This window comes from Gavia stellata, chromosome 3, assembly GCF_030936135.1.
Source record: "Gavia stellata isolate bGavSte3 chromosome 3, bGavSte3.hap2, whole genome shotgun sequence".
NCBI classification, from domain to species: domain Eukaryota; kingdom Metazoa; phylum Chordata; class Aves; order Gaviiformes; family Gaviidae; genus Gavia; species Gavia stellata.
In genome coordinates, this window is record NC_082596.1 from 97,909,314 (window position 1) to 97,928,208 (window position 18,895).

General features: G+C 40.0%; 1 protein-coding gene across 2 annotated transcripts in view; it reads left to right on the forward strand.

The window, feature by feature from the left end:
• Positions 1-10,604, forward strand: part of CAP2 (cyclase associated actin cytoskeleton regulatory protein 2) — a 68,536-nt gene extending 57,932 nt beyond the window's left edge. For both annotated transcript variants that reach the window (XM_059836130.1, XM_059836129.1), the window contains 6 exons: positions 1,776-1,965; positions 2,852-3,027; positions 4,263-4,386; positions 4,611-4,693; positions 7,341-7,481; positions 9,022-10,604. In XM_059836130.1, the coding sequence (XP_059692113.1) occupies positions 1,776-1,965; positions 2,852-3,027; positions 4,263-4,386; positions 4,611-4,693; positions 7,341-7,481; positions 9,022-9,105 (798 nt within the window). In that variant the 3' untranslated portion in view covers positions 9,106-10,604. The remainder of the gene's footprint in view (positions 1-1,775; positions 1,966-2,851; positions 3,028-4,262; positions 4,387-4,610; positions 4,694-7,340; positions 7,482-9,021) is intronic.
• Positions 10,605-18,895: the final 8,291 nt, after the last annotated feature.

Below are 18,895 nucleotides of genomic sequence, written 5' to 3' on the forward strand. Positions count from 1 at the left end.
TTTACATTTGATCAAAAAGATTTAATAGCATAGAGGAGAGCTCATTCCCTTAAGAGATCTTGGATCCTTTCAGAAACAATCAAACTGTACCAGTACATCAGTTTCATTACTCACCCAAGTACCGGGGAGTCAGCAGTCTTTTTTGTGCAATGCAGCTTTAATGTCACTAATGTGACAAAGAATCTTGCTATGTATTCATCACTAACATACTCCATAAACAGCTCCTTCAAATGCAGTGGTACTTATATGCTGAAGATACATGTGCCAATAGAGGGTATGCATTAAAAGGTTAATATTATTCCCTTTCCTTGCTACTCTAATTAGGGTCATAATGACTAAGAGGTTTGAATGCAGTTACTTACTCAAATGTGCCAGGCTTTTTTTTTTCCTTAAAGTATGCCTGAAGAGTAAAAAAAAAAAAAAAAAAAAAAAAGTATGTGCACCTCAGCCCCTTTGCCATTATCAGTTTGGGATTACATGCCAGAACAAATTTACTTTTTAAAAAATAGCTAGTTTTCACTCATGTGAGATACATGAACCAGATGGATACTTTGCTGTTTCAGTTTAGTGGAAAGCAGAAAGGAGTGGCATCATAAATGGTTAAAAATATCCTGTGAGTCCAGCTAAGCAATGTCTATTTCCAGTATTGATTACCAGGGATGCACTTTTAACAACCTGTATCTCTTAACAAAGCTAGCCAATTAGAAGAGCTGTGACTCTGTAAGTCCCTGTCATTTTCCCATTGTGTCTGCACACCTAATAAATATGTACTGGTGCAATGCACAATGTCTGTACAGCTAGCTAAAGTCATCAGAACCAATCTAATTTTTCACAATGGTTCTTTTAAAACTGTCTCGGCTCTGCTGCAGAGAGGTGGGATCAGAGTGACACTCAGTGGCAGGACAGAAAAAGTCATTCTTGGTTTCTCAGATTCTATCTATTATGAGGATGCATAAATTTTTAATTAGATCATTATTAGTATTTTCTGTCTATTTGATACTATTCTGTGTAAGCATTATAATTCAGACTGAAACATGTACTTTTAATTATACAAACTGAAAGAAAGATTGGATTACTTACTTTTCCAGGGCGCCCCTCACTCGTAACTTTTATGCTGTGATCTCCTGCAATCGAAAAAAAGAAAATAGAATTTGAGAAATTGAACTAAAAACTCAAATACTGAATTTCAGAAGTAAGAGACCTGAATCACCATAGTTTTACATTCTGCTGTATTTGAATCTTTGCAGATTACTTGAACAGTCTGAAGAACAGCATTTTACATCTTTTATACAGTTTAGCATGTTGCGTATGTATAACTGACAGTTCGTGACCCTCCCAGTTATTTGTGTTAGATCAAAACATTTTCTGTATGTTTCTGAATGCATACCAATCTATGGCTAACTGAATTTGGCATCTGAAAAAAAGGACACATTTTCCCTTTTATGTAAGTAAACACTGGGATAAATGATAGAATCTTTACTATTAAAGATTTTTAACGTCAGTCTTGACAAGCATTTGAGAGAAATATTTTAGGTGGAGTAGTTCTGCAGTAAGGTAGCGCTGTGGACTGTCAGTCTTTCCAGCTTTGCCTGCTTTGATGCAGGGAGAGGTTCACAGTATTATGTTCAATTATGGTGCCAGAAATTCTTCTGAGCCTGTGGCTGCCTAGAGTCACTCAAACTCACAGCATTCAAGGATGTTAATAAATAAAGTTATCATAATACAATGTTCCTTGAAATACTGTATGTAAAATCATTTCCATCTATCTCAAACAGGGTCCTGTTGCATCACCCATGTCTATGCGATCTGTTCTAACAAGCGGGTCATGCCTCTCCCCACCACCGCCACCACCACCACCACCTGGACCTCCCCCCATACTTGATACAGAAACCGTAAAGGATGAAGGAACTGCATCTCGCTCAGCCCTATTTGCACAGCTTAACCAGGGAGAGGCAATCACCAAAGGTCAGGAGAAAAGAAATCAAATTTTGGTCCATGAGTCAAACTATGTCAAGAGCTGCTATATGTATTAACCCAACTTCGGCTGCATTTTTAAGTTACATTTAAGCAGCTCAGATCATTCTGAGGCTTGCACTGAGTCTGATGGATGAGACTGTATACCAAAACCTCCTTTAGAAGCAACAGCACCCAAATATGTTCAGCATACTTGAAATTCACACCATTTATTTAGAGGTATCCTTTTAATTTTAAAGCTACCCAGCTGGACATCTTCAATCCCCAGCAGCTGGTGAAACTCTAAGTTGCAACTTACTTAAAAATAAAAATTTATAGCCCTTTCTGATTCACATTCAGTGTACCAAGCTGTGTCAAAATGTGTGATATGTTAGGTGAAAAGGTATGGTGTATAACTCAGCATGGGGAACAATAATAAAGCTTTTTGTATTAATACTGGACAGTTGTAATTAAGGTGGATGGTTGTGAGTTTAAATACATACAATTGATATATCTGCCTTGAATGCTGCAGGGATAGGTCAAATAGTCATAAATTAGAAAAATAATCTCATTTTTATGGATGGAAAAATAGGATATAACAAGCTCTCAGAGCTCGCTACAGAGAGGGACTAGAGACATTGTGGGCATTTCTGTAAAGATACTAAGATAGCCCATCCACAGTAAAAGAGGTTTTATATAAACTGCTAAAAATATGTAGGCAGTTACACTTTAGGTCATTACGCAGGCAAACCTTGAGGAAATAATGTAAATTCATGGAATAATTTAACACATTACAACATTCAACACAATTACAAATGAACTTTTCCTGCTTAAATATGAACACCCTTAGGACTGGAAAGCAGACTCTCTTTCATAAACACCCATTGGATTTTTTTAGGGCTTCGGCATGTCTCTGATGACCAGAAGACTCACAAGAACCCCAGCCTACGTGCCCAGTGTCCATCTGTTCGTTCTCCAACAAAAAGCCATACTCCAAGTCCCACCTCTCCCAAGAATTCCCCACAGCAGAGCCATGTCCCTGTTTTGGAGCTAGAGGGAAAGAAGTGGAGAGTGGTGAGTTCCAGTCACACCTCTGAATTGCACCCTGCACACTGCAAACCAGGTTGAGCACTGAAACATCTTGCAAAAGGTTGTCCATAATCAAGGTGCAACAAATCAACGTTGCAACTAAAATAGGCTGAGTCTTGCATTGCTCTGCCTTGCTAGTTTAGCTTTTACTATTCTGTAGCATCTAAAGTTAATTCATTTGTCCCTGAGAATTGTATACTAATTCGTCTGAACTGAAGAATGTCACAACCAGCATATAAATTCCTTGCAAAATCAGACAATCGGCCAGAAGCAAGTCTAGTGGAGAACTCTCATTAAAAACCCTTCTTGCAGGCCATTTGTGCAAGTGAGAGGTAGCAGTATTATCACAGAGCACTTTCTCCAGCTTTGTTAACCAATGGAATTGTATGTTTATTTTTCATCACCATGCAAGCATGTCTCCCATGCTTAAAAGTAGAGCAGTGTTTTCCTTTTGCTCAATCTACAGATGGAAAAGATAGCTTTGTTTCACGTTTGGGAGTTAATTTATGTAGGCATATACCAAAGAATCTATGAGTGAAATTTCACATGACTGTGTTGGTTAAAACAGGGAAGAAACAATATGCAGTTTAGTCATGCAGAAGGTTATATACAGTCATTACTGTGGAGTTGAATTTGCAGAAGGTGCAGTCACTGTTTGTCTGTGTTATATTGCCTTAGGGTTATAGTACCTGGAACTTCCCTTGTGGATCCCTAGTCTTTCCTTGACATCCATGGAGTGTAAATGTCCCTTCACGCTTCATAATGAAAGGAAATTTCTTCACCTATTACTCCTTGTTGTATATGGTAATGCCTGCACCTGTTCATAACACACTGTATAGACCATTATATAACACATGGGGGAACAAAAACTTGCTCTGTTCATCAAGGTGCCGGTCTAAATTGGATGAGAGCCAAGCAACAGTTTTGTGAGGGCATTTTTAAATTGTTGTGAGCATAATGTCTTTGCTACAAAATTAATGGGTTTTGTTATGGTCTATGCTAAGTTCTTCAGTTCTGCAGCTCTAAAATATACACGTATCATCTAAGGGTGAATTAGGTGAAATATCCAATCACCAAGCAGATTAGATTTTTAAGCCACAGGAAGGATATTGCTGTGTTGTAACTGAAGATGCAATGACTCGAGGATAAGTTGTACTAAACTCTGTCTGAATGTTAGCTAGTTAAAGACAACCAATAAAATAAACTTTCTTTTGAAATAGGAATATCAAGAAGATAAGAATGACCTGGTCATTAGCAACACTGAACTCAAGCAAGTGGCCTACATTTTTAAGTGTAACAAATCTACACTTCAGATAAAAGGAAAAATCAATTCAATTACTATTGGTGAGTGGATAGCTCAGCTGGGCTTTAAATGCCAATCTTGAAAAAACTGACTTATGTGATTAATAACGCATCTGAATCATTCCATTCCCTTTAATGGATTGATCATGTGAGTAAAGCCGCTCAGCTATGCAGTGCGAGACTGGGAATTTTCATAGTTAATGTAGCAGGTGTGCATATATTTGCTTTTATCTTGCCTTTCTTATTTATGATTGCTTTTATTTTAGACAACTGTAAAAAGTTTGGCCTTGTGTTTGACAACGTTGTGGGAATCGTGGAAGTGATCAATTCCAGGGATATTCAGATTCAGGTAAATATCTATTTGAAAAAGATAGATAGACAGAGAACAAGCAGGAAACAAAAAGCCCAAAGTGTAGCTACAAGAGATTTTAAAATCTCAGAGGAGCAGAACAAAAATAAGAGATTGATGCATCCAAATGTATCTTTATATGCACTAAATTCTGCTGATGTATTTAGAAAATGCGTATGAAAACTATTGAGCATCACTGAACAAACCTCACTTACCCCAATCCCTTCTGGTTCCAGTGAAGCTGAGAGATCTATACACTGTAAGAACTATTACTTCTGGCCCTAATTTTCCTGCTTTCATGGTAGACAGCTCCTAGCACTTGAAAGTTCAGCGGTGCTTATGGAACAAATTCTGGCAGTTAGCTAATTGATTTCTAAGCCCAGAATGTGGTTCTTTCTTTTTTTCTTATTCTCTCAATGAAAATGTTCAAATAAACTGTAAAAGGACAACTAAATGACATAAAGTGAAAGCAGGCATCAGGATTTCGAAAATGTCCCCTGCCAGTGACGTGACACATTACATGAGTAAGTAATGTTGTCACTTGCCTACAAATGGGCTATGAGCCGATACTGGTTTTGTCTTTGATAACCAGTAAGCAAAGCTTCATCAGCTTTGGTTCTTTTGAAAAGAAAATGGATGTATTTTAAATCCATATATTGCCCACTTTATTGGGGATGCTTGCTCCTTCAGAATACAGTCTGCCTGACATTTACAGCACTTCATTCATCCCGTTCCAAAGAGGTCTAACTATACATGCTCTAGTAATTGGTTGTGTCAGACGTACACGATCTAGTCTCAAGAAAGGACTTCAGGATGTATTATTTTAAGCGAAAAAGAAATGAAATGTTAATTAAATTATACCAAACTGTCAGTCTTCAAGCAAGGTGAGGTCTTTTGCGTAAAAGGCTGTGTCTGCTGTATGACATTGAATGTAGACACTTCTGCTCCATGCTTCAGAAATACTGGTCACAGCCACCACAGGGAATAATAGCAAGATGGTTTCTTTATATTTTGAACCTCATGCAAGTGACTGACAGTGCTACCAGCTGTGCATCATCTTCTGAACTGTAACAAGCAGTTTTATTCATAATCCCTACATGTCTTCTTATGGCAGAGGCAGTTAGTTAAAGACAAAGATCCCAGGCATTTATTTGAGTGTTTTTTAAATAACTAGATGATTTTTATCATTACCTCTAGAACTATTCATGAAAGCTGAAAAATTCATATGTAATGAACAGCAAATCCACAGCTTGTTAATACTCAAATAAAGGGAAAGTATCTAAGAATCAAAATTCTTTTGATTAAGCAGGTTCTATGAATATTTCATAAGGCTTCTATGCCATGGAGCAGAGTGGAGTTCCACGTAAGAAGGTAGAGTTAGAGTCTGGCTATATGCTATATGCTGCTCGAATCAGGCAGCTTCCACAGGGTTTGAGTATGCCAAGTGCTGAGCACCTCAATTTTCTCAGTATTTTGAAGACCTGAGCTTATAAGTTGCAAATACATGACATATTAATGGAACAAATGTCAGTAAATTAATCCTATAGATTTTGATATAAATAGTTACTTCAGTGCCATATTGCTTGGCTCTCCTTCCTTCTAGTGTTTTTTTTTTTCTTGCCAGATGTTTGCAAAATTTATTAAACACACCCTCCTTTTGTTCTCTGTTGCATGAGACCCCATTAAAGAAAAGAAAGATCAGTTTAAGATGCATTGATCACTACATAGATCAGACTTCAGGATCGGAGTGGGATGCAAGAGGGCAGACAGACTTGTTCTTTGTTTGCTGTCACATTTAAGGAACTGAAACTGAAAATATATTCTTAATTTGAAGGATGGGAGACACTCTTTCATTAACATGTACATATCCATCACATGTTGTTACTGTTTTATGGCTCAGAATAACCTCTGTCCTTTTGATGCGTTGTCCAGAGTATATTGCTGTCCCTTCTGGAGAGGGCAGCAGGAGAAGGAGGAATTTTTACTGACAACCAGCGAGTCAGCCAGTTAACCATGAAGAAATCTTTTAATCTGTAGAATTGTAAACAAGAGAAGACTACCCCTTCTCCCCAAGTAAATCTTGTGCTTGCTTTTAAAGTGACATAAGAAACACCTTTAGAGATTTAATTAAATTGATCTCAGTACTTTTTTAGAACTGCAGCTTGCCTGAAGGGGATAAAAACCCTTTCCTGTTGTATGCTGTAAAACCTGGAAGAGCTTTGAAGTCTTCAGAACGTATTACAAAACACTTGTTGAGTAGTACTATACACTGGGATCTTTCATTTGCCCTTACTGGGTTGGAACTGACATGTTAGATTTCTTAACCAGTTCTCACTGATGAACAAGGTGAACACTGCCTAAATATCAGCACAAAAGCATCACTGAAATTAGAGAGAATCAGGGAATCGCTTTCATCAAACTGTATATTAAAAGCTTGCTGCATAAGTTTGCTGTTGTGTATAGATCTTTGTTACCACCACCAAGAATCTTCAGTGTCTAACAAAACAAATATAAGCATCATGCAGGCAGCTGACACGCAGATCAGATGTTGGTGGCCAAAATTAGACCTGGCAGGCAACGAGCATTTTCTTGACAGTATCTTTCTGTGCATTTTAAAATTTGATATTAAGTAGATTTTATTTTGCAGGTGATGGGGAAAGTGCCAACCATTTCTATTAACAAAACAGAAGGCTGCCACATCTACCTCAGTGAGGAATCATTAGACTGTGAGATTGTGAGTGCCAAATCATCCGAGATGAACATCCTCATCCCCCAAGATGGTGATTATGTGAGTGAGATTATTTTTAAAGCTTTCCTCTCCCTTCCCCACTAGTCTTGGTAGCTAATAGCATTTAAACTGTTAGGAAAGAAACTAACATACCACACATACTACGTCATCAAAAAATTATCCAGAACGATAGAATTTCCACGTTCCGATATCTCAGCTATCGGTGCAGGAAGAACTCCTTACTTTCTAGGGCACAAAGTAATTTCAAAGATCAGACATGACGTTATTTCTTTCCATTTTGATAGATAATGGCTTCATCTCCTGTCCATTTAATTTTCTTTTTTGATATCTAATCTCCCAAAGAAACTCACTTCACAGAAGAGCAGTCAAGCCTGAAGATGATGATGCTAAAACTAAGAGAAATGTAATAGTCCTGCAGATGAAATAATACAGTATAATACACTTGTTTTTTCTAAAGCTGTTGATACATGGGTAACATCTGTAGTACTTTCTAGTATTTTCAACACATGTCCTTAAAAGCCACTTAAACATGTGCATTTTCTGTTTTAGTAAGATTTTCATACTATGCCCACCAGCATTTCTCATAGTCATACTCCATCATTTCACATACTGGCAAGGGATCATGCCGGCAAAGCATACTCGTAATGGTTTCCTAGTTTCCTCAACAGAGCAGTGCTGGAATTGCACTGAATGGCCATAGACAGAACTTAAATTTCTCATAAATCTTCTGGGCTGGAGTTTTGTATGGTAGAAGGGTTTAGGCTTTATAAAAGAAAATATGTAACAAGAGAATTCTTATGCTCCACATTTCCAAAAGTGACTGCTGGATGCCCAGCTTCAGATAACTAAAAAGGGAATGATTTTCAGTGGGTGCGTATTCACCTATTTCTTAAAAAAAAAGGTCCTTTTGATCAGTCTCGCCTCAAATCACCGTATCATCTGAAATCACTGGCTATCAAAACACCTATATGAGGTCTGAATAAAAAAAGGCCCTCTTCACATCTTTTTTTGTTTACTGGGAACAGACAAAAACCCAGCAACATCACCTGTATTTCACCAAATATACAGAATGGAAGGAGACTTTTATGTTCTGCTTCGTTTTGTGTACCCCACAAGGGATGCTGAGTCTTTTGAAGTGTATCACACTTAAAATAATAGGTTTTTTTTTTAAATTTTATTCTTCCATATTACAATATTGCTTTCCTCCTTAAAATTAACCTCCTCGCTAGATCTCCACATCTAAATCCTTTCTACTGTCTTCCAACCCAGACACTGATGGAATCTAAAGTAATTTCTGACATAAGGCTTATTTACTTAGTTGTTCCAAATAATGGTGTGAGAGGGATTACTGCAAAGTAGTACCATACCAAGGCTATTTGAAACTGGATAGCAATAAGGCTTTTTCCTGTGTGGTATTGTAAAATAGCTTCCTAGGGTAATGAAGAAGGCTTCTCTCTAATCCTGGCATGTCTGAGCTATCAATGCTTTCTCAGTCATGTAGCACTAATAGTATTCCGCCAGTTTTCATGAGGTATCCACTGTTTATTCAATCATCGTTGTTGCTTTTGTTTCTTACCAGAAAGAATTTCCGGTTCCTGAACAGTTCAAGACAGCATGGGATGGATCTAAGTTGGTCACTGAACCTGCAGAGATTGTGGGTTGACTTCGTAGCGCCATACAGCATTTGCTGACCGTGACCAGACCACAGCCAGCATAAACAAAGCAGTAATGTAAAGAACTAGAAGTAGCAGTAGTTCATACTGCTGTGATAGGCCTTCAAGCATTAGCTCTGCATGCTAGAAACAATAACATATCTGGCACGCTTTTGTTAGGCATCCCCATTATTTTTCACGTTTCCACACAGTTTGCCTTCACATACAATTTTAATTCTAAATTATGTCATGTGAATGTAATGGATTAAAAAACCCCACCCTCCAGTCACATCATTGGTTTGAAATACTGTATACATTAAGCCAAAATACTGCATGATACACTTTGTTATCATCTTGCTTCAGTGCATTCCTTTTTCTGTTTCTGCTAATCAAAAACAGCATTAAGACTTTAAGATGTTTGGTTTTACCTATTAAGCAATTCCTGTATGACGCAGTAAAAATGTACCCCTAGAAAGTATGCAGTTCCTTGTAGTTCCCTGGCAATCATAATGGTTTTTGTTTTAAACAAGCAAAAAAGGACAACTTTCAGCAATACATTTTGCTAACGGAAGATAAAAAAAATCTGGTATTTTAATCAAACACTTTTCTAATATGTATATTTAGAAGATCCCTATGTTTTCTGTGAGATAAGATTTTATTATGGTCCACAGACTTGCTGTTGCCCTCTCATTTCTTGCAAATTAGTAATTCTTTCTAAGCTAAAGCCTCATCTAAGCTAAAATGTTGCAGCCAATCACTTGAAGGTTTTTTGCTCCTTGGATTTCTTTTTTCCCTTTTTTTTTTTTGTGAGACAATCTCTCATTCTTTAAAATTTCACATTGTATCTTGCATCCTATTCAGAAAACTGAGGGAGGCATATATGTCAGATACCAGCTAGTTTCCTTACTAATAACGTTCCTTTAAAATACTGCTATTGTAGCTCATATTCATTAAAAATATCTTCCTGTTTCTTCCCCACATTTGTAGGACTTACTCAATTTCAAATATGTCCACAAAGCAAAGCCATAGATTTATGTCATACTAATTCTGAGCCCAAATAAAGGGGTAATTTCCTGTTTAGCCCTTTGATTCTACTTTATAGTCCCTATTGTACATGCTTTTTTAACAAAGGTGGAGTGTTGTATACATTTGTACTATTTCAGCACATAGTACGAATAAAATTTTAAAAATTTAAAAAGTTAGCTTATGTTTTTGATCACTTGTAATACTTTGTAACAGTGAAATCACAGTGAGATGCTTGCAGAGCTAGTTACAAGCTAAATTTTGTGCCTAATTTACCTTGAAAGTACATTAATTCTTGAGGGTTTTTAAACATATCTTTGATTGTAAAGCCTATACAATACAACCAGTAGTGCTCATTCTGTAAGGTTTTGCTATCTGATGTTTAATCTATGTGTATAATGTGTTTGCTTTAATACGTACCATTTTTTCAACAGTAAACTTCTTATGAAATAAAAAGGAAAATGTACTTGTTTAAATACAAAGTTGTTCAGAGCTTGCTCCATTGCAGTGTTTGTCCTATATGTTTTCTCCTTCTTAAATGCTGGTTCAAACACTTGATTGAGAAAAAGTAGCTCCTTCTCCCATTTCATTAAATACTATCACTTTTGCTGCCATACTCCACCTGACAGTGAACAGTGGTATTCTGCATGCTAGCAGATAAACCCGAAGTTTCTTGCCTGTAACTTTGGTGACAGCCAGAGAATTGAGCTTTTCATGATTCTCACTTCTAGGTACACCTGTATCTTCCAGAGATTATGTCTAGGGAGATGATCATGACCTGATGCAAGCTTATAAGGTTTGCCTTCTAGTTTTAGCTTTTCCCATTGTTTCCCTATATGGCTTTGGATGTGTCCCTCCCGTGTTAACAAACCACAAGCGGTCCACTCCATAATACACTTGGATGTGCTTCGTATCTGAAAAACGGGCATTGCATGCTTGTCATGATAAAAGGATTGTTGAAGGATTATTTAATCCTTAAATCATAATCATAATTTGTCCCATAAAATAATCTCATTCTGGAGCATTCTGACCTGAAATACTGACTCTTGTTTTCATCCAGCATCAAATAGGGATCAAGTCATTATGCAGCAATAGGAAGCCACTTAATCCTTTGGAGGTATGATACAAAAACAAGTATCAAATGCTTGATGATAAACAGAAAGCAGCAAGACAGCTCTGAATCACTAAACAGGCAAATTATTTTAGTTCCTCCTAGGGATTTAACTCCCCCCTCAAAAACAAACTGTGTGAAGGCTGGTCTGATTCTTCTTTTAAACGTCTGAAAGCAAACTTCCTTGTGGCTAGACCTTCTTCCTAACACTCATGTTCCAGCAACATGCAAAACCCAAGAACATTTTTTTGACTGGTTTCTTAACAGGAAGAAGTCTTATGCAGTAACAGTGCATGCCTGACAGTCTGAACACCCCTGAGAACTTTGTCAGACGGCAGATGTTTGAAAGATAAGGAAGACCCAAGTTAATTGCTTCAATTGGAGAAGAGGCTATCAAGTCCATGCATTATTGGACACCAGAAAAACAGGAGAGAGACTTTTTAAATATGCAGATATCTTTTATCCAGTACTTCTAGTCAGCCATATGACAAAAAAAATCTATAACCAGCTTTTGTCAGTTCTGGTCCTCATAAAAAATACTCGTCATACATTTCCAGTAGGTTGGACTGTTCATTTCCCTGCAACCTGTCTTTAACTTCAAAAATATAAAGGAGTGCTAAATAAACAAAATAAATCCAAGGTTCGGATTCTACCCTACATGAATTTGTGTACAATTAAAGGTTAAAAACTCATCTTCTGAAAAATCAAGTAAATCTTGAGATAGAAATAGTCAACAAGCTGCAGAATGATGATTGGATGAGTCATCCCAACCATGATCAGTTGTGTCCACCAACCCTTCAGCAGCAAACTTGATCTGTGTTTAATGGTTGACACCAGCAAGGAGTGAACTGCTAAATGCTGAGCATCTCTAAGGTCCTATTGATTATTTCTTTGTACTGCTTGCTATCACACAAGATACACCCCTTGATTTCAGCTCTACACTGCACTAGAGCAGTGTTACTACTTGTGGTTATACTCTAAATCAGTGGAACTGTCAAAACAGAAAACAGTGTATTTGATGCATATATTGATATGGAACAAATGTGTATGGTGTAATTAGCCAGTTCATTTTTGTAAACCTGCATGGGTCAAATATTCACCAGTGTAGATGCTGTCAATCAGACAGTAAAATACATGTAAAAGAGAAGGAGATCTTTTACTAAGCGTCCAAATGTAAAAAATTTTTTTCCTATGAAAAGCTTCAACAGATCTCATACTTTCTTAAATAGAAGCTCTGTAAAAGTACTCATGAAGTAATCTGTACAAAGTACCTCATGAAGTTCAACAAGGGGAACTGCAAAGTCCTACACCTGGGGTACAACCACCCCATGCCCCAGTATATGCTGGGGGCTGCCCAACTGGAGAGCAGCTTGGAAGAAAAGGACCTGGGAGTCCTGGTGGACACCAAGTTGAACGTGAGCCAGTAATGTGCCCCTGTGGCAAAGAAGGCTGATGGTATCCTGGGCTGCATGAAGAGGAGCATTGCCAGCATATCGAAGGAGGTGATCCTTCAGCACTGGTGAGGCCACACCTGGAGTGCTGTGTCCAGTTCTGGGCTCCCCAGTACAAAAGAGACATGGACATACTGGAGAGCCACAAAGGGTCTGGAGCATCTCTCCCTGGAGGAAAGGCTGGGAGAGCTGGGACTGTTTAGCCTCAAGAAGAGAAGGCTCAGGGGAGATCTGTAATGTCTATAAATACCTGAAGGGAGAGTGCAAAGAGGACGGAGCCAGGGTCTCCTCCATGGTGCCCAGTGACAGGACCAGGGGCAACAGGCACAAACTGAAACACAGGAGGTTCCCTCTGAACATCAGGAAACACTTTTTCACTGTGAGGGTGACCGAGCACTGTCACAGCTTGACAGGGAGGTGGTGGAGTCTCCATCCTTGGAGATGTTCAAAAGCCTGTGGACATGATCCTGGGCAACTGGCTGTAGGCAGCCCTGCTTGCGCAGGGGGTTGGACCAGATGACCTCCAGAGGTCCCTGCCTACCTCAACCATTCTGTGATTCTGTGATACTTGCTTAGTTATTTAGAATATTATTTACTAAGAATTAGTGGAAATTGGAAGTATTGAGGTAGCGACTCCATGTATCCACTGGATGGCAGAAACCAGCTGAGGCCCAGGCCCTTGAAAGCTCTTACTGTTCGTGAAAAAATGCTGGACTACAGTATTCACAAAGGACGTGTGTACTGTTTGTCAAAGAACTGGGAAACTCTAGTCTCTAAAAGTCACTGTAAAAACATCAAAAGATTTCTTTGATTTTGAAATTATCACCTTGGTAAAAAGTTTGAGTGAGATGAACAAGGAAAAAGAAAAAACATCTACATGTTACCAATGATCAATTTGTTCTTCAGTGTTTTTTTGAACACTGCTAAGCTTATCTCCATTGAAAGGACTTTTCAAAAAAATACCTGATTGAACTCAAAAGTAATACTTAACAGAGCTATTGAAGATAAAGAAGTAAGTAATTTCAAGTCTGCATTTGAAAACCAGAAATCTTTTCAATGTCCTAGGGAATTAGGCACTTGCTAAGGCTTCCCAGTGCCATAGTTATTATCCAGACAAACCATTCTTGTTCCTACTCTTTTCGGAGTCCTCAATGTATCTGTATCTGCATTAGTTCCTTCAATGTTACTGTACTATATGCATGTTCATAAACGTGTGCATCACATTTCTTTCCCAGAGATCAAGACTTGTCCATTTGAAATCCTTTAGGGGCTCAACTCGGGATGCACCCTTAGTGCACTCTCCTGACGTGTTATTCGACTGGGCTCCCCCTAAAATGCGGAAACAGCTGACACTTTTTTCCCAGACAAACGGAGGTAATGTTCACTTGGTTACACAACATGCTAGCAAATAGAGCAGTTATCAAGAACATACAAGACAGATTCAGTTCACCTGCTGGAGGTGATTTGGGCTCACTGCTGTGAAAATACTGCCCAGCAGTAACTACTGCCCTCAGAAGGTGCCTAGAAAGAGGCCCCTGACATATGAAGCAGTCATTAGACAAATGACATGAATAACACTCCCCAAGGAACGTTCTGACTGCCAGAAAACAAGAACATGCCCCCTCTTTATGGTTGAAATAATCCTGAAAAATCTTTTTGGGTCAAATTTTTGTAGAACAGAGAACACTCTCTACTCCATCACCCACAACTCAGTGGCGATCTTCTAGGCTTAACCCTGCTTCCCTAAGTCTTGCTGCATGCCAAGGACCCTACCTGATGACCACTGACCACCAAAGACTCTTTTCCAAACCCCTAGTTCCAGTGCTGCTTCAACGGAGGCACACTCATATTTCCTCTCTGGGAACAGTAAAGAATGTGATAGGGAATTAGGTAACAAAGGCTTCCGAGTGCCACACTCCTGAGTAAAGCTGTTTTCTGGTTACCCTTTATTCAAATCACACAGAATCACAGAATCACTAAGGTTGGAAAAGACCTGTAAGATCATCAAGTCCAACCATCAACCAAAAAAACCACACCACCATGCCCATTAAGCCATGTCCCACAATGCCACGTCCACACGTTCCTTGAATACCTCCAGGGAGGGTGACTCCACCACTTCCCTGGGCAGTTTATTCCAGTGTGTCACCACTCTCTCAGTAAAGAAATTTTTCCTAATATCCAGCCTGAACCTCCCCTGGTGCAACTTGAGGCCATTTCCTCTTGTCCTGTCACTCATCACTTGGGAGGAGAGACCAACACCCACCTCTCTGCAACCCCCTTTCAGGTAATTGTAGAGAGCGATGAGGTCTCCCCTCAGCCTCCTCTTCTCCAGACTGAACAACCCCAGCTCCTTCAGCCGCTCCTCGTAAGACTTGTGCTCCAGACCCCTCACCAGCTTCGTCGCCTTTCTCTGGACACGCTCCAGCACCTCAATGTCCTTCTTGTAGTGAGGGCCCCAAAACTGAACACAGTATTCGAGGTACCAGGTCAAGGTAAAAGGCAAAAAAAGTTATTTACACACAACTCCCAAAACAGACAGTACTGGTAAACAGGCAACCACACCAAAAATCTATGTACCCTAAGTTAAAAGTGGAAAAGTTCATTTTTCTCCAGCTGATTTGCTATGACCTTTTTATCAACTGTGACTACTAGGATTCTGTTTTCTGTCTGTATTACACCTGAAGTTGCATCTATTAGAAAGAAAATGCCTCTCAGTGGACCATGATAGCTTTTACAGCCCATCTCTCCTTCAAAATCCTCAGCTGGATGAGTCAGATTAGTTTCAGAGTGAAAGGTTAAATTGATTTAATTTGGGAGATAGTTGTGCCATTTTTCTACACTGAAATATATAATGTTTTACTTTGTACTTATGTAAATGCATACATTTGGGGTTTGGCTTAAGTTTCATGTTCTGTACGTGGCTGCTTGCCCCAACAAGGGGTAAAGTTCTCACTCTTTGGTGACTCAGTCTGTATGTTTCAGTAATGAAGACCTTTTTAACCAACATTTGCATTTAATTTCACTCTGTACATGAACACACATACTTGATACAAATGTCTAAATAGCATGAATATATGTAGGCTGCTGGGCACAACAATAATTAACCACTTTGGAATGACAAGAGGTTGCTGTTGATTAATGTCCAACAACTCTCATCCAAGGACTCTTTCAAAGAGCTCCTATTATTAGAACACTTCAGCATGATGCAGGAGATGTGATCTGCATACCCCAAGCAAAGGAAGAAACTGAACTTCAGTTTCATACATCCAGATGAATGCTTCAGCAATTCCTTGGTTTTAAAAATTGTTTAAAACCCTGCCTTGAAATAAAGACGCTAGAATGTGTATTAAAAATTAACAAAGATAGGTCTCTCTACCTCTGAACAACAGCTAGATTGACAGCAGAGCAGTGCTCTACTACTTCCTATTGACTATAAAAGATTCCCCACTCAAGAGTGACAGATTGGGCTTTTCAGCATTATCTATACTTAAAGAGCTTAAGATGGGATTCCAGATTCCCCTTAAACCTTAACTATTGCAATATCAGCTTTTACGTGCTTACCTCCCTCTTTTGATCTAGTTCAAAACATTTCCTCTTGCCTAAATCTCATTTCTAGACAAGAGGGTATTTAACTGCCAAGGCATTCAGCCACTTATTTTCATCAACTGGTACAATAAACTACCCAAGATTATCTCCCTTTCTGACTCTGCTCACAAGGGAGAGCAAAGTAAAGTAGGGAGAATTCGGTGCTGCAGAAGATCATAAGTACTCTCATAACATGTGCGGCAATCTGACACAGCAATGAAAGAAGACCCCTTGTCACCAAAAGCCTAAGCTGTGAGTTCCCCACTACTGGCAAGCCCTGTTGTTACAGCATCTCTATCCTATGCATCCCGGAATAAAATAATCTGAATGCTTGCAGGATTTGTAGGTCTTTTGGGGGTTATTTAAGTCAGAAGAATGAAAAACTAACTGAAAAATGAGGAAGTATTACATTGTCTCTGTTACCTGCTATTCCCCTTCTCTGTGCTGTCAGTGATTCAGGTTCACCTTGAGTACCCAGCATAATTGCACAGTGAGTTCTAACTGGTTATGCCTGTGTAATGCTGCTGGTGACCCTAAAATTTACATATGACTGGCAGCATTATATGAAGCCTGTGAGAGCTTGTAATTGTACCTCAAGATCTGATCTGGCTTGCAAAACTTGTGGCAGCACACACGTACATACACAAAAAAGGCTTGACGCTGTTTGGTCCTGAAGCATTTGTGGTGAAAATACAACTAAAAAAAAAAATTAGACTGTAGCTGATGAAGGGAGAGTGAAATATTATAAAGGAAGAAGCTCTGTTATGCTACTTTTATTGTCAGTTTTCCAAGTTAGTTTTTCTATTAGGAGTCAATAGCTGTTTTAAGACCATGTTTTCATCTATACAATTGTCTATTTCCCTTCCTTTCTTTGATTCTTTATTGTCCTTCCTAATCATACTAAAACTTGCTATGTTTCCCAAATCATTTACCCATACTGATTTCACCCAGGTCTGTTACAAAACACATGCCAGTGTAATTAGAACCGTATCTACATAATGAGTGCCAGCACCTAAGGTAACCGCATTTAATTATGGTGGTATGGGTTATTTGCTAAGCACTTTGTCAATTCACCTCAGCTTGTCTGTATGAGAGACTCACATCGCAGAAACTACTTCAGTTTTTAAATGAGTTAGGGCTACATGGGAAAATAATGTATTTGTTTCAGTCTAACAGAGAGAGGGAGAAACTTCTGTTTTTTTCAGCCTAACAGAGAGAGGGAGAAACTTCTGGTTTTTTCAGCTGTGCTATTTGCTGCGTTAAAAATGGGAAGTGCTCCATGTCCACAGTATATATTACTAGTTCATTCAGTATGGAGCTATGTTAACATCTGTGTTACACGGAACTTGTGGTCTCGTTGAGATGCTTAAAAGTACACAGGAACCTTAAATATTAAAAATTAATTTGGAGAACTGTGTTTAAACTTGCTGGAGGGCTCCTGGTTCTTTGTTCAACATTTTTGCACAGGAAGAACATGAGTGTGATAGGGGGAAAGATGAAAAAGCGGAGATGGAAAAGAACGCATTATTTAGGCAACAAAATCAAATTGTAGAAGTACACAAGAGAAAGAGCGGTTTAACACCTTTGCTCTCTCCAAACAATTTCAACCCACTTCCTATCAGCAGAGAAAGCGTTTAGAAAGTTGCTCGAGGTCAGAAGCAACAGCTGTCATCTCGGGTGGCAGTAAGCGAAGGACAGGTAACTTTGCCCAGCTGCACCTGCTCAGAAGCAAGGCAATGCCTTATTCCTCACTTGGGCTTACGACCTCATCTACCACAGCCTATTAAGAGTAATGCATCTGTGACCCGGGCCAAATTCGGAAGCCAGCTGAAGGGACAGAGAGAGAATCCGAGAGAGACTTACGCTCTGGCCCCGCAGCGCGCCTTGCTGAGCACGCTGGGAGGGGAGCGTCACGGCAACGAAGACCCGCACAAAGATGGAGACTCCCTTCCCACACTACAGTACAACGTGCTGGAGCAAGAAACCCCACCGCCCCCGGCCAGCTTTCACGGCCGCTCCCCGGCTGCGAAATGGGGGCCGGGGCTTTGGCTGAGAAGGACGACTTCCTCCCAGGAGGCGACCGGGAGGGGCGCGGGCCGGGGCCGAGCCGAGCGCCGCCGCTCCCGCTGAGGGGATCGCCGCTCCCGCTGAGGGGATCGCCGCTCCTCGCGCTGCCTCCGGCGCGGCGGCGGGAGGAAGCGGGGACGGGGGAGCCTGGTGTTTATGCTAAGGGAAAATTACGTGCCTTCTACGCGTACACTGCTGCCGAGAGGCTCCTAGGAGCGCGGGCTGCACCGCCTTCACGGCGTCAGCTCTTCTGCACCCGGGGAATTTCTTGTTACCTCGAGAGCGCTTGGAACCGCCCCGGGCAGACCGCGTCCCTGCCTCGACGCTAGGCGATACCATCTCACCGGAGGGGGGGGTGGGGAGAGGAAGCCTAGTTCTTTCCTGGCGCAACGGCAGAAAGGGGTTTGCTGGAGGGTGGTACGCTCCTCGTCAGGCTGGGTGCCCCAAGAACTCCGCCTGGTGTTTGTGCTCTTCCTCTGCTTCTCCCCCGTCCTCCGAGGTAAGTGGGAGAGGCGAGGCGTCTCCCCAGCGCATGCGCGGTGAGGGAGGGCACTGTCAGAGGGG